General features: G+C 42.1%; 1 protein-coding gene across 1 annotated transcript in view; it reads left to right on the top strand.

The window, feature by feature from the left end:
- The first annotated feature begins 4472 nt into the window (after positions 1–4472).
- The window catches only part of LOC126235217 (brachyurin-like), a 31002-nt gene continuing 19523 nt past the window's right edge, over positions 4473–15951 (top strand). The window contains exons 1-4 of the mRNA XM_049943948.1: positions 4473–4517; positions 9007–9106; positions 12905–13055; positions 15216–15394. Of these exons, the coding sequence (XP_049799905.1) occupies positions 4473–4517; positions 9007–9106; positions 12905–13055; positions 15216–15394 (475 nt within the window). The remainder of the gene's footprint in view (positions 4518–9006; positions 9107–12904; positions 13056–15215; positions 15395–15951) is intronic.

Genomic DNA, 15951 nt, shown 5'->3' with positions numbered 1-15951 from the left:
ACAAAGGTACATGTATCACATTGTAACAACCGAAATAAAATGTTAAAACGTACCTACGTTCAGTATTTTAATTTAAAAAACCTACCTGTTACCAACTGTTCGTCTAAAATTGTGAGCCATATGTTTGTGACTATTACAGAGCCATCTATCACAAAGCGAAAACAGTGGTCCAACTAAAACATTCATATTTCTTTATGTACTATGCGAATATGTAATAAAAATGGGGTTCCTATTTTTAAAAAAAAGGAGTTGATATCCTTTTGACCTATAGCAGCGCCATCTAGCGGGCCAACCATAGCGCCATCTGGTTTCCCCCTTTAAGCTAGACAAATTTCGTTCTTTGTAGTTTTTTCGTTTGACGCTTATTTCGTGAGATATTTGGCCTGGTCACGATCAATGGACCACCCTTTATTATTAATTATGTGCATCTGCTCTACTACCCTTCTTGAAACTGGAAAAGACCTGAGCTTTTTTCCAGTCGCTAGGTACTCTTCGCTGCTCCAGCGCTAGTGTAAACTTCTGCTAGAGAGGGACAATTTCTTTCACATAATCTTTGTAGAATCTAATACCTTTCTATTACCAAGCGGTTACACGTGCTTTTCTATTCCGCGATCGATTATCTCAAAAACTACCATTTCGATGTTCATACGATGATTGAAAAGAGGGACCGTATTACGATTTTCCGCGGTGAAGCAATTTCGGGAAACCCAATTCACTATTTTGGACTTCTTTCTGTTATGTTCTGGTTCGGTGCCTGTATGGTCACTCAGTGACTGAATAGAGGATTTCGATCCGATTACTGATTTTACGGAAGACCAAAACCTCAAAGGTTTTTAGTCAGAACTGCATACAAAGTTTTACTTTCAAAGTCATTCAAAGTTTCTCTCATTGATCATTTTAAACCCATTTCCACTTCGTTCAACTTTTGTTTGTCTGCTAGGTTTTGACTTCTCTTTAATCTGCAATGAAGCTCTCTTTGACTACGCAGAAGGTTTCCACCATGACTATTAAACCACGGTGTGCCTTTCCCACCCCTAAGACCTTGCTTGGAACACGCTTGGCTAAGTTCTATTGACGGATGTTTTTCAATTTTTTTCCGTTTCTACCCCACAATTTCATCCTCAGCTCTGAATATTTGTTGTTGACTACTCGATATTCTGCAATTTTCCTACGTTCTTTAACATTACTTGTAAAACACGCAGTCGTAGTTGCTGCCACAGTCTTAAACTGGGGTCACAAAAGTCACTGGATTGTGATATGTACATATACTGACGGCTATAGTATGGCGTGTACAAGATTTAAATGGGCAGTGCATTGGCGGAGCTGTCGTTTGTTCTCGGAATGGCAGATGGAGCTAAATGCATAGGACATTCCATTTCGAAAATCGTTATGCAAATCAATATTCCGAAATCCACGGTATCAAAAGTGTGCCGAGATTACCTAATTTTAGGTATTACCTCTGACCGTGGACAACGCAGTGTCCGTCAGCCATCACTTAACGACCAAGAGCAGCGGCGTTTGCGTAGAGTTGTCAGTGCTAACAGACAAGCAACACTCCTTGAAATAGCCATAGAAATCAAGGTGGGACATACGACGACCTTATCTGTTAAGTTAGTGCGGCAAATTTGTCGTTAGTGGGCTACAGCAGCAGAAGACCGACGCCAGTGTCTTTGCTAACTCTACGGCATCGCCCGCAGCGCCTTTCCTGGGCTCGTGACCATACTGTATGAATCCTAGGCGACTGGAAAACCGTGGTCTCCTCAGATGAGTCCCGATTTCAGTTGGTAAGAGCTGATGGTAGGGTTCGAGAGTGGCTCAGATCCCACGAAGGCATGGACCCAAGTTATCATCAAGGCATTGCGCAAGCTGGTGGTGACTCCATAATTATGTGGGCTGTGATTAAATGGAATGGACTGGGTCCCATGGTCAAAATGAACCAATAATTAACTGGAAATGGTTATTTCTGACAATTTGTAGACCATTTGCAGCCATTGATAATCTTCATGTTCCCCTGAAACGATGGAATTTTTATAGATGACAGTGGGCAATATCACTGGGCCACAATTGTTCGCGATTGGTTTGAAGAACATAATGGACAGTTCGAGCGAATGATTTGCCCACCCAGACATCCTGACATGACTCCAATCTAACATTTATGGGACATAATCGAGAGATCAGTTCGTGCACTAAATCCTACACCGGCAACACTCTCGCAATTATGGACGGCTGTAGAGGCAGTAGGGTTCAGTATTTCTGCAGGGGACTATTTGTAGAGTCCATGCCACATCGAGTTCCTGCACTACTCCTGGCTAAAGGATATCAGAAGCATTTTTAGGAGGTATCCCATGAATTTTGTCACCTCAGTGTATGATCACTAATCCGTTCCTCTACTTTAACTGAGCTAGCTTTTCATCCTACTGTAATTAGTCAACATTAAGCAAAAGACGAAGACCGCCAGATCATCTGAACAATATTGCTTGACAGAAAAAGTCATCTCGTCGTTGTAAAAACCAAACCGGCATTCACTGCTTCAGAAACGATTTAATATTTCTATTCAGTCGACCTGAAGAATCTCACCTCTCGCAAATTTCGTCGGAAGGTTTCTCAGGTACGAAAATGATATGAGTTAGACTATTCTGGTTCTTTTATCACAGCGTGCTGTACGTCTTGGATGAAATGCAATGACGGAAAGTTAGTTCAAATGTGTGTGAAATCTTATGAGACTTAACTGCTAAGGTCATCAGTTCCTAAGCTTACACACTATTTAACCTAAATTATCCTAAGGACAAACACACACACACCCATGCCCTAGGGAGGACTCGAACCTCCGCCGGGACTAGCCGCACAGTCCATGAATGCAACGCCTGATACCGCTCGGCTAATCCCGCGTGACGAAAGTTAGTTACGAAGCATATAATTTGCCATGAAATACGGAGTAAATTAACGATGTATGGCGTCAAAGTGGAGTACCTCACAACTGTCTCACAAAGAATAGCTACATTCGTTAAACGTTAACTGTTTACTGTAAGCTTTCCGGTCTCCGTATTGTGGGAGGGATTTCAATTCTTTACGGTCTCCTACTTAAACTTCTAATACGTAAAGTTCAGTTTAAGAAGCGTTCTTTTAAAGACGCCTAAGCTCAAATACGTTGGAATGCTTCTCATTAGCTGCGCACAAGGAAATCTGTGACTGGCTGCCAGCTGGTGACTGTCAACAGTCTTCCCGCTCTCCAATACAAAGGAAGGAATAGTTGCATTTCACGTGTCGTCGGCGATGAGGTCATTAAAGCCGGAACCCGCGCTCGGCTTATATACGGATGGAGAACGAAATCGGACATATCATTCTGAGAGGAATCACCCCAGCATTTGCATTAAGTTATTTTAGAGAAACCACGTAAAACGTAAATCCGGATTTTCGGATGGGGATTTCTACCGTTGTCTTCCAGATTGCGAGTCTTGTGTCTCTTCTCACCAACGCAACAGGAGGAGTGGATCACTTTTTACACTATCTAAGGTATCAGGACACCTAGTAGGGGATATTAATATGGGGTATGTCCACCCTTCGCCGTTACGACAGTTTCAACTCTGCTGAGGACAATTTCGGTAAGGTACCCGAATGTCTCTGTTTGAATGACTTCTCATTTTTCGGGAACAGCCGAAACCAGGGAAAGTAGCTATATAGAGATGTGAAATGTCGGGGCTCTGGAGCGACGTCGATGTTCTAACTCATCTCAAAGGTGTTCCATTTCAGAAATGTCGTTGTCTATAAACCGTACTCGCGCAGACGCAGGGTGCGTTGGCACACTGATGCGAACAAGCATCGTCGCCGAATTGTTACCCTATTGTACGCAGTACACATTGCTTTGAAATGTGTCCATATCCTTCCGTAAGTTGTAAATAGGGTGCCAAAAGTTTTGTTTTTCAGTGTCCATTTCGTATCGAAAGAATCGTTTTGTCGACGCCCTAGCAGGCATTGCAAAAGAAATTCTGCGTGATGAAAGTTGCAGAGATGAAGATAACAAAAACTTAAAACTGCATCTTCTTAGCCCTTACCTTTGTTTAAGTTTTTTTTAAATGGTCAATGTCTGTGTAAATAATTGGCTGCTTATATGTTTCACTGGTCACATTCAGACACTACACCTGCCCAGTATTGATTATAAGGTTACTGCCTTACTGTTTACGTCCTTGCAACTCAAAGGAATTTCTCTATTACAATGTACAGTTCTAATTTTGGAGAGCGAGGTATATTGTGCATGACTGTCACCAAATCAGCTAGTTTCAGCTACCGGAAATCGCCTCATTCGATTAAAGACACTTGTTTTCGTTATCGGACGGATGACTTTGTGTATATTTATCAGATTTCTTTTATCGAGTATGTATGTGGAATTTACCAAGGTCAGGCTACATGTAATGCCCGAAGCTTCTGGCTGTATAAAACCGCTACACATCGCGTCTTTCGCACTGGTGACCACAATGAAGTGCGCTTTAGTTGTCATTCTGTTTCTGGCTTCTGCGTTGGTGAGTATCAAGTAAAATACCTTGATCCTAGCCATTCTTTAAGTTGTAACAAAAAGCTAATGGTAAGTGGATATTGTTTCATGGGCAGCGTAATTTTACAGGAAACTGTTATCTCATAGCCCACTGCTGTTATGGATAAAAAGCACTGAGTTCGAAACTAATTTAGTTGTCGCTCAAGTGCCAGTAACTCGAATACAGCCACTTAGTAGATCCTTAAAGGAAGAGACACATTATAGCTATTTTTTTAAATTCCATTATTTTGAAACTATATGAAAATATGTACTACCAAGATTGTTGCACTCTGACCGTTATTACTAACTAGACGCAATTCATACAGATTATTTTCGTCACTGCAATTTATTGTTCGATGCACGAAATTGTTAAGGCTTTGGTGCCCACTTGTTGAGAAACTGCCTGTCGGCCCCTGTCTCGCGTTCTTCAGCCGACGTTTGTCTGATGATTTTTCTGACGATTCGCCAGCGCGAGTGGCTGGCATTGTCAGAGCTTCACTCTCCATTGCTGGTCGTGGACTGGAGTCGAGCTTGCTGCCGCAGATTGCATGTACCTTGCGTACCAACATTCAAGGGCTTTTCTGTGGTCATTTCTAGTGTGGTTCTCCTCTTACTACGGCCGTTCACTACAGTACAGGAGTACGGGATCTGTTCACTTTGAGGCTTTCTTTGTTCTTATTGAAGCTATCCTCATGCTTGTGTATTTCTATAGCTTCTCTGAACAAGTAGGTGCGATAGCTCTTCTCTACAGCCAGAACTTTCATGTCAGCGAATTTTACTGTGTGGTCGGCCTCACACAGCGCGTGCTCTGCCACGGCCGATTTCTCCACCTTTTCCATCCTGAAATGCCGCTTATATTCTGTGATGCATTACAGTCATAAGTGGAACGGAGGAAAAAGAATCGACGTACAGTGCCGGCTGAGAGACTTGCAGAGGTTGTTTAGCCACTTAATCGGAAAGTTTTTGTGCGTTATATTTCGAGTGTGTTTAGTGTGGTGCCACTATTCTCTTGTATGATGGTGCGAGAAGGACTAGGGTGCTGGCACATAGACCACCATTCTCCAAATGCATGAAGGGGGCCGTCAAATTTAACGTCCTCGTTCTAGTGACGGATGACCACCAGTCACCATAAACAATCCCATATGGACTCATTTTATGTTAGGTTTCGAATTTACTCCATGCAAATGATGTAAAGTGGTGATCATGAACTTTATGGCACTAGTGAAAAAACGGCGCTGAAAATTCACCTAGAATTCGGACCACCTATTTCCCACTCGAGCACTACCACACAAGCATGCGTCAAAGATCTCATCTACGGAAGCGGTATCACGTACATAACTGTCGCTAACTGCTTCTTATAATTAACTTGGAGGGGAAAGTGTTGTTCCTGGATGATACTGTACTTGGGAACACATGATGTTCCCAGGTCGGAGTTTCGATCAAGTGGCTGATTCTAGAACCACATGAATGAATCCGCACTGGAACCAGCAATAAGCAGTTTCCAGCATTTTCGACAGTTTTTGTTGTTGTGAGAGATGAGGCTGTGTTTTGTGGAGAGTTCGTGTCACGAGTAGTACGCATTTGAATGCTGTATAATATATTAAAGCTATTTAGAAGTTGCTGTTAACTCGTCAGTGATAGCCGTTTATCGAGAGCAAAATTCAGTATACTTTGAAAATGTAACCTAACTTCTTGGCGGGTTGGAGACTCGAAGAACTCGGGACCTTTGCGTTTGGTGAGCAAGTGCTTTACGACTAAGCTACAGAAGGACGACTCAGGAGCTGTTCTCACGGTCTTATGTCCACCAGAAGTGCTAGTATTGCAAGTTTTTCTGAAGTGCTTCTTTGACGTTTGGAAGTTTGGAGACGAGGTACTGACGGAAGTAAACCTGCGATGACAGGTCGTGAGTCTGGCTTTGGTAGCTCGGTCCGTAGAGCACTTGCCCACGAAAGACAAAGGTTCAGAGTTCGGGTCTGGTACATAGTTTTAATCTGCCAGCAAGATTCATATCGGTGCATACACGGCTGCAGAGTGAAAATTTCATTCTCGTTACAAAACGTATGGATGGTTAAGCCATACTTCATCGGGTGTGTACATTCTCGTACCTTGAAACGGAAGAACTTCTTCTCCTACTCTGTAACATATGACATTTGCGGATGAACTGAATTTCGTTAATGTCTTAACAGTTTTCCTGTCTTGAAAACTGAACTTTGTATGGATTTCTATTTTAAAATGCTTTTAACTTGTACCTCATTTTTGATAATACTTCTTAATTTGATTTCAGGTATTGATTATTGGTGTGCAATCAAGAAGTAATGTAATGAATACAATATTAGATGTAGAACTAACAAGATTTTCTCGACTGTAGCATTTTTAAATTATGATAGAGTATTTGCTCCTAAGTACATGAACATGGTGTACCTTGAAACAGTTATTCGAGTTTGGAAACACCCTAGTCTTTGGGAGTGATTTTTGTAAATTCAGAAAAACTTTGCAGCATAAAGCGAATCTTATACTTTCAAAATGGAACAAAATAAATGTATTGAACATCTTTTATAAGGCTCGCTAGAGACGAAAGTTTGAAAAGTGTTCCAAGGTACAACACTCTCCCCTATTATGTTGTGACTTTTATTCGTTTTTGCTTTGCACAGACTTAGAAGTTTCCTATTGAACACAATGTCAAAAGACAACTCTGTAAAAGGACGACAGGAATATCGGAGTACAATGATTAGCAATGGAATAAAAGGTAGCTGCTCGTTAGAGAGATAACACTTGCGACACCTAGTCTGCAATTAATCACCGTGATGTTAGATTATTTCATACTGACAGTCCCCATATAAGCTAAGAAAGACACTATATCATACCTTATTAAAGCACATTATATTAACTCAGTTGTATGGATGTTCTGCGTTCAGTGGCCTCTATGATAGGTGATAAATTGAGCACAGAGTAGCTACTCATTTTCAGTTCACTGTTGGATAGCTACAATCCATTCCATTCATGATCATTTGTAGCTACGTTTCGCCAGACATACTGTCCGTACCAGTACCATGGCTAATCTAACTTCAAGTGAGAACAACGTTGCCACAGAAACAATGGCAATGGCACCGAAGTCATGGACTGACGAGCGTTGTACATTTGGAATTTTACCAGTGGCATGGTGATCGTGTATCAGAGAACATACAAGATATTGGACCACTGGTGCTATAAAAGTCAGGGATCCCTTGCTAGTATCCTCGTAGAGGAAATAAATGCAGAGGTTTAAATTAAACGTCCACGGACGATCCTGATAGGTAAGATATGCAAGATTCTATTGTTGAATATGTTCACGTACGGCAGCCTTACTGACAGTTGCATATTCATCAATATATCACTTCAGCACACTGGACGCAACAATATTTACCATTGCGAGAACATTACTTGACTTCATTACTATTAAACACACTATGAAACATGAGGATTTTTTTTTTTAAAAAAAGAAAGAAACTTCACGACATCGACGTTATTGTAACAGTAGCTTGAATCGTCATAGACAGTTGAGTTACTTAACTGGGGCGTTGTGTAGAAATTTACTACGTAAACGAGATGAAAGTTTGTTTTACGCCACATGTCCTAAAGGAGGATGACAAGTATATGAGAAACCGTCCTTCCGAATCCTAGTTCAACATGTTAATTACTTCGTCGCTATCGTGAGAAAATGTGCTCATTTTGAGCAGTACTCGAATATGGTAGACGTCAGTCCGATGGCTAGCCGACCGCTGTGACCGAGCGGTTCTAGGCGCTTCAGTCCGGAACCACGCTGCTGCTACGGTCGCAGGATCGAATCCTGCCTCGTGCATGGATGCGTGTGATGTCCTTAGGTTGGTTAGGTTTACGTAGTTCTAGTCTAGGGGACTGATGACCTTAGATATTAAGTTCCATAGTGCTTAGAGCTATTTGAACCATCCGATCGTTACAAATCGAGGTGCTTTACCAATTTTTCTGAACTCTTGAGGATTTCGGAGCCATATTAAATTACTAGCAATCCTGTAACCTGGCCACGATCACAGGCGCTTGCTTTCAGATCGGCCATCAGTAAAGTAATCAGTATTTCAGACCAGATACAAACGATGAACAGTACGTAAGCTACTTAATAGCGGCATCCCTTAACATTTAGTGGTACAAATCAACAAACTGACGGCGTTAGAATGCAATACATCACGAATATTGATATCAGTAGTCTCCAAGATTTCACTATCCACGTCTTTTCTTTCTTTTTTTATGCGGGTTCAAGTGGGAGCGTAGACGAGAAAATCCTGACAGTGGTGTTCTTTATGAAGCACTGTTTGCTCCTAACCGTTCTCGAAGAGTTGCTGACCATCTCCTACAAGCCAGACTTGTGGTAGCAGCGGCCATATAATATTTAAGTCACGTCTAGGGACAAGACGGTCCCTGCCGGGTTACGTATGTCCTGTGCTGACCACTGACTTCTCCTCCAGGCAGCGGACCTGCGGCGGTCCGGCAGGCTTCGCTCCCTGCCCCGCCTCAGGAAGCTGCCGCGTGCGCCGCCTTCTCCCCCTGCAACCAGGAGGATCCCTGGTAAGTATATCATAGAACACAAATCAGTGAATATATCTTTACAAATAATCTGATAAGTCGGGCAACCACCGTTAAAGAACTTGTGCATAATGTGACGGACAATCAAAGCATTTAAAATCAAAGATGATAAAACAGTCTATATTAAACTGAGTGAAAGTCCAAATCCGCATTACCTGTTTACTGTGTGTTTCCCTGTATGACGACCGGTTTCGTACCCTGGAGGCGTAACTTGAGGTCAAATCTGGCTATAGAATGAAACGACATAAATAAAAGCGCTATTAATCAACATAACCTACCGAACAAGGTAATACTTCATGTGCTATGACTTCCAAGGTGCAAGTGCGTATAAAAAACATGGCTTAACCGGCAGATGGGCATCCGATACGAACCGTAGATAATCAGTAAAACATCTGCAAAACTCTGTCAAAACACGAGCCTGGACAGCACATGACCATCCACATCTGACAGAATAAAACCGTCAAAATCCTTGGGAGAAACAAAGAATTAAAAGACAAGCAATCCTTGGGAGTTGTCAACGTACTAAAATATATTGGCCGGCGTCAAATACAACTGCACGGTTGCCAATATATTTTAGTACGTTGACGACTCCTAAGGATTCTTCTGAGCGGTGAGAAATCATTTATGGGCTGCCACAAGGCTCTATACAAGGTCCACAATTGTTTCTCATATATGAAAATGGCCTCCTGTCTAATTACATCAAGGAGAAATAATTCTTTTAGCGGATGACACTACTATTGTAATTAATAGAAACATGAGCCCCACAGCAACAAAAGAAATGATAAGTAATGATCCTGCGAATGATCTCACTCTCAATTTCAGAAAAACACAATATACTCAGTTTTGCACATCTAGAGGTAATGCAGCTATTATAAATATAACGCATGGTCAGTAATTAATAACTACTGAGGAAACTGCAAAAAGTTTTTTCTCCATACGAGGGATTAAAATTTAAACGGGAAACACAGATTTTGGAACTCCTGAAACAACCTACTTCATTCACGTTTGCACTTCGAACCGTTGCAATTCCTGAGGAGGAGACACTTCAGTATGTTGATACACTTCGCACATTTTCAATAACGTCTTAAGGAATAATGTCTTGTGGTAACATATATTTAAGGAAAAAAGACCTCAGAAACGTGCTGTAAGAATAATAAAAATGATATATGATGCTTTTTCGCAATGTCATGGTCTTCTGTTGAGGGTCTGTGCACTCAAGGCTACTGTAAACTCTAAGAATAGTACTGCAGACAGGGGGCTGTTTTGCATCGTCATGTCTGTTAGCAAGACTGGTCATGTCCACCTTCTCTGCTACTCTCCAGTAAAGTCCAAGTACGTCATCGCGGCTGAGACGATAACCATGCTCGGCCATAATATGTACCCAGTTACATACTGCACCTCAAAAGTTGACGTGAGGTCATTACATTACTTGCCATGTTATACAACATCAAACTACGAAGGATGATAAAACTAAAAAGTTAATTTTTCCAAACAGTGGATCAGTGACCAAAAAAAGTTAGAACTTGCAAACCAAAGTTCGGGTCCAATATAAAAAAATGTTATACCTCACGCTGGCTTCAAGTACGAACGTGAACTACAAATGGGACTCAAAAAATTTCACAAACATGCAGATTCCAGCCGATAGGTGGTGCTAGTGTCCGGGGCGTAGCCTTCTGTTTTCTTCTCCCTTCATAGTTATAAAAAGACAGACAGTCTTTAAATTGCAGTCATTCTAAGTCAAATTATAAAACACGATTTAAATGAGTGTAGTCCCAAATTCGTAAATTTTGTTTTTAAATGGCGGCACTTAGTCCATCTGGAGTTCATCTGAACTTGACAACAAGTATTCATTGAATCTGCTACACTATAATATCTTACACAACAGCCGCATGAACTTATGCATAAAGTACATTATCCATTAACATGATGTTCCAATTATAAAATTGGTGCTTGCTGTTATTATTACGCGTGTTCGATGAAAAGAGAACTTTTAGATTTTTTGTCTTGTGATGATTGACGCTGTATAACAAACGCCTGTCGCTATTCACGTTCCTTTGATTTTTGCTGCCGATAACTGATGATAGCAGTAGACGGAGCAATGTGATAAACAAAGACATTTATTAAGCTAACTAGCAGTTTTCATCCACAAAATATTCACAACAATTGCGGACTCATACAGGAAACTTATTTTCTTTATTAATAAGTAGAAACAAAGCCCCGGGAGTAGACAACACTCCATTAGAACTACTGACAGCCTTGGGAGAGCCAGTCCTGACAAAACTCTACCATCTGGTGAGCAAGATATATGAGACAGGCGAAATACCCTCAGACTTCAAGAAGAATATAATAATTCCAATCCCAAAGAAAGCAGGTGTTGACAGATGAGAAAATTACCCAACTATCAGTTTAATAAGTCACGGCTGCAAAATACTAACGCGAATTCTTTACAGAAGAATGGAAAAACTAGTAGAAACCAACCTCGGGGAAGATCAGTTTGGATTCCGTAGAAATATTGGAACACGTGAGTCAATACTGACCCTACGACTTACCTTACAAGCTAGATTAAGGAAAGGCAAACCTACGTTTCTAGCATTTGTAGACTTAGAGAAAGCTTTTGAAAATGGTGACCGGAATACTCTCTTTCAAATTATGAAGGTGGTAGGGGTAAAATACAGGGAGCGAAAGGCTATTTACAATTTGTACAGAAACCAGACGGCAGTTATAAGAGTCGAGGGAAACGAAAGGGAAGCAGTGGTTGGGAATGGAGTGAGACAGAGTTGTAGTCTCTCCCCAATATTATTCAATCTGTATATTGAGCAAGCAGTGAAGGAAATAAAAGAAAAATTTGGAGTAGGTATTAAAATACATGGAGAAGAAATAAAAACTTTGAGGTTCGCCGATGACATTGTAATTCTGTCAGAGACAGCAAAGGACTTGGAAGACCAGTTGAACAGAATGGATAGTGCCTTGAAAGGAGGATATAAGATGAACATCAACAAAAGCAAAACGAGGATAATGGAATGTAGTCGAATTAAGTCGGGTGATGCTGAGCTTATTAGATAAGGAAATAAGACACTTAAAGTAGTAAAGGAGTTTTGCTATTTGGGGAGCAAAATAACTGATAATGTTCGAAGTAGAGAGGATATAAAATGTAGACTGGCAATGGCAATGAAAGCGTTTCTGAAGAAGAGAAATTTGTTAACATCGAGTATAGATTTAAGTGTCAGTAAGTCATTTCTGAAAGTATTTGCATGGAGCGTAGGCATGTATGGAAGTGAAACATGGACGATAACTAGTTTGGACAAGAAGAGAATAGAAGCTTTCGAAATGCGGTGCTACAGAAGTATGCTGAAGATTAGATGGGTAGATCATATAAGTAATGAGGAGGTATGGAACAGGATTGGGAAGAAGAGGATTTTGTGGCACAACTTAACTAGTAGATGGGATCGGATGGTAGGACATTTTCTGAGGCATCAAGGGATCACCAATTTAGTATTGGAGGGCAGCGTGGAGGGTATAAATCGTAGAGGGAGACCAAGAGATGAATACACTAATCAGATTCAGAAGGATGTAGGTTGCAATAGTTACTGGGAGATGAAGAAGCTTGTACAGGATAGAGTAGCATGGAGAGCTGGATCAAACCAGTCTCAGGACTGAAGACCACAACAACAACAACAAGTTCGACTGTTTGTTCAGCACATTGTTTTAATGCGCTAGAAAATTTCACAGCAGCTGTAGCCTGCAGGGTTAATTCTCTATCAGATGGCTTTCTTCCCGCAGCGTCTGCAGATGACCGCATCGTGCAAGGGTCGCTGGCGACGGAGGGCCAGTTCCCGTACCAGGCGGGCCTCATGATCGACACCTCCGGCTTCTGCGGCGGCTCGCTCATCTCCACCACCGCCGTCCTCACGGCTGCACACTGCGTCGAAGTGTCAGTATATAAGAATTGCAGCAATAATGATATGTACAGGGTTATTACAAATGATTGAAGCGATTTCACAGCTCTACAATAACTTTATTATTTCAGATATTTTCACAATGCTTTGCACACACATACAAAAACTCAAAAAGTTTTTTTAGGCATTCACAAATGTTCGATATGTGCCCCTTTAGTGATTCGGCATACATCAAGCCGATAATCAAGTTCCTCCCACGCTCGGCGCAGCAAGTCCGCATCAATGAGTTCGAAAGCATCGTTGATGCCAGCTCGCAGTTCTGGCACGTTTCTTGGTAGAGGAGGTTTAAACACTGAATCTTTCACATAACCCCACAGAAAGAAATCGCATGGGGTTAAGTCGGGAGAGCGTGGAGGCCATGACATGAATTGCTGATCATGATCTCCACCACGACCGAACCATCGGTTTTCCAATCTCCTGTTTAAGAAATGCCGAACATCATGATGGAAGTGCGGTGGAGCACCATCCTGTTGAAAGATAAAGTCGGCGCTGTCGGTCTCCAGTTGTGGCATGAGCCAGTTTTCCAGCATGTCCAGATACACGTGTCCTGTAACGTTTTTTTCGCAGAAGAAAAACGGGCCGTAAACTTTAAACCGTGAGATTGCACAAAACACGTTAACTTTTGGTGAATTGCGAATTTGCTGCACGAATGCGTGAGGATTCTCTACCACCCAGATTCGCACAATGTGTCTGTTCACTTCACCATTAAGAAAAAATGTTGCATCATCACTGAAAACAAGTTTCGCACTGAACGCATCCTCTTCCATGAGCCGTTGCAACCGCGCCGAAAATTCAAAGCGTTTGACTTTGTCATCGGGTGTCAGGGCTCGTAGCAATTGTAAACGGTAAGGCTTCTGCTTTAGCCTTTTCCGTAAGATTTTCCAAACCGTCGGCTGTGGTACTTTTAGCTCCCTGCTTGCTTTATTCGTCGACTTCCGCGGGCTACGCGTGAAACTTGCCCGCACGCGTTCAACCGTTTCTTCGCTCACTGCAGGCCGACCCGTTGATTTCCCCTTACAGAGGCACCCAGAAGCTTTAAACTGCGCATACCATCGCCGAATGGAGTTAACAGTTGGTGGATCTTTGTTGAACTTCGTTCTGAAGTGTCGTTGCACTGTTAAGACTGACTGATGTGAGTGCATTTCAAGCACGACATACGCTTTCCCGGCTCCTGTCGCGTCATTTAGCCACCACGTTTTGCGAGGCAGACTTCATTGTTTCACGTAGACAGTTCCTCACAAGTTATCCGCCAACTGCTCTCCGCACAACACTCGACAATAAACAAGCACTACTTTATCGAAAACATCATTTTGTGTTGCACTCAACTGGTCACTCACTCAGACGCAATGACACAGCGAGGTTCACAGGACAGAGCATTTGGGAGAATCGTATTAACAGTAGCAAATTCCGTGTGAGCCTTTTAAATATTTTACGGACCAGTTCTATTTTGCATACTCTGTACAAGCCCTGCATCAGTTTTCCATCTCACCATTACGAGTTATTCCAGTGCCAACACAACTTTAGATGATATTTCACTCACGATTAATTGGGCGTTGTAGAGAAATGCGCATTTCAGGCTCATCTCCTCGCGAGATTTCGACTGTTATTCAGGCTCTATTTGGTCAGTTCCTCTCTTTGACATGTAAATGCGTCCGAGGTTCCTTGATGAACTACAGTCGGAATGATGCAATGGATCTGTCCCAAAAGAAGCGCTACAAAAGCCAGTACTGTAGCACGATAGGCAGTAAATTTGACAATCGAAACCATCGTTTTGTACACATTATTTGTTGTCAGACACGCATTTTAGATTTAAAAAATGATCTGTGTAAATGAAAATATTGGATTCCCGGCTATCTTATGGACCCATCAGTTGCTCTAGACATCTGAAAATGCGCCGCAGACTTATACACCGAGTTAAAAGTTATTGGAGCGTTTGGAACAATACCAATGGAAGCTTTTGATATCGTGGGAATACATGATCTTTTTCATCACGATGACAAACTTCCTACGGGTCACAGGCCTGAACGAGTCTGTTTCCTCGCACTCTTTCTATCTTCCGGAGCCACGCTACATAGTGTCTGATTAGAGATGGTGACGTAAAACATGCCTAATCTGCCGCCCGCGCCTTGTTGCAGCGGTTCGTTCTTCACGGTGCTACTCGGGGGCTTGGAGCGGCTGCCCACGTCTGGAGACAACAGCCAGTCGTTCTACACCTATGACGCCGTCATGAACGACGCCTACTACACTACAGACGACGGCTCCGCCTTCAACGACGTCGGCCTCATCTTGTGGTCAGATCCCATCACCATCACAGGTGAGTGTCTTCAGTGAAATATCATCTATGTTTGCGAGGTGCGATTCAGATATACTTACATACTTCTGTTCCAAGTATGGATACGGCTTCCAAGTCCCGATTTTACGGAGTATATGTGGAGTTAGTATATAGATACTTGGAACGAAAGCTTAGAAATTTTCTTTCAATCAAGCGTTGTCTCCACAGTCACGTGGTTATGGTACACAGTAAGGGTCGCCTGTAAGCACCCTGAAGATTTTGAATGCCACCTCATTGCTAGTGCTGGTTGATCGCGTTAAAAGTGTAGCCAACTCTGTACACTTGAATCATATCGGCAATGAACTCGGCTTAAAAGTTTAAAGAGATAAGCGCAAGAGTGGTTTAGTTGTTTGCGACAAGTGTCACGCAGCTGGGAAGAACTGAAGAGCCACCGTCATTTTTCAAGCTTTTTCACTGAATTGTATTGTATGCCCCAGTCTCTGTTCTAATAAATTAGGCCACCATGGCATTTCGAGATGCCATCCTGATACACCAAAGTTATAATAACACAAAAAACTTCGTACTAGGAGTTGTAGAAT

The sequence above is a fragment of the Schistocerca nitens genome, chromosome 2 (assembly GCF_023898315.1).
Source record: "Schistocerca nitens isolate TAMUIC-IGC-003100 chromosome 2, iqSchNite1.1, whole genome shotgun sequence".
Lineage (NCBI taxonomy): Eukaryota > Metazoa > Arthropoda > Insecta > Orthoptera > Acrididae > Schistocerca > Schistocerca nitens.
This window is presented reverse-complemented; position numbering and strand designations above follow the sequence as displayed.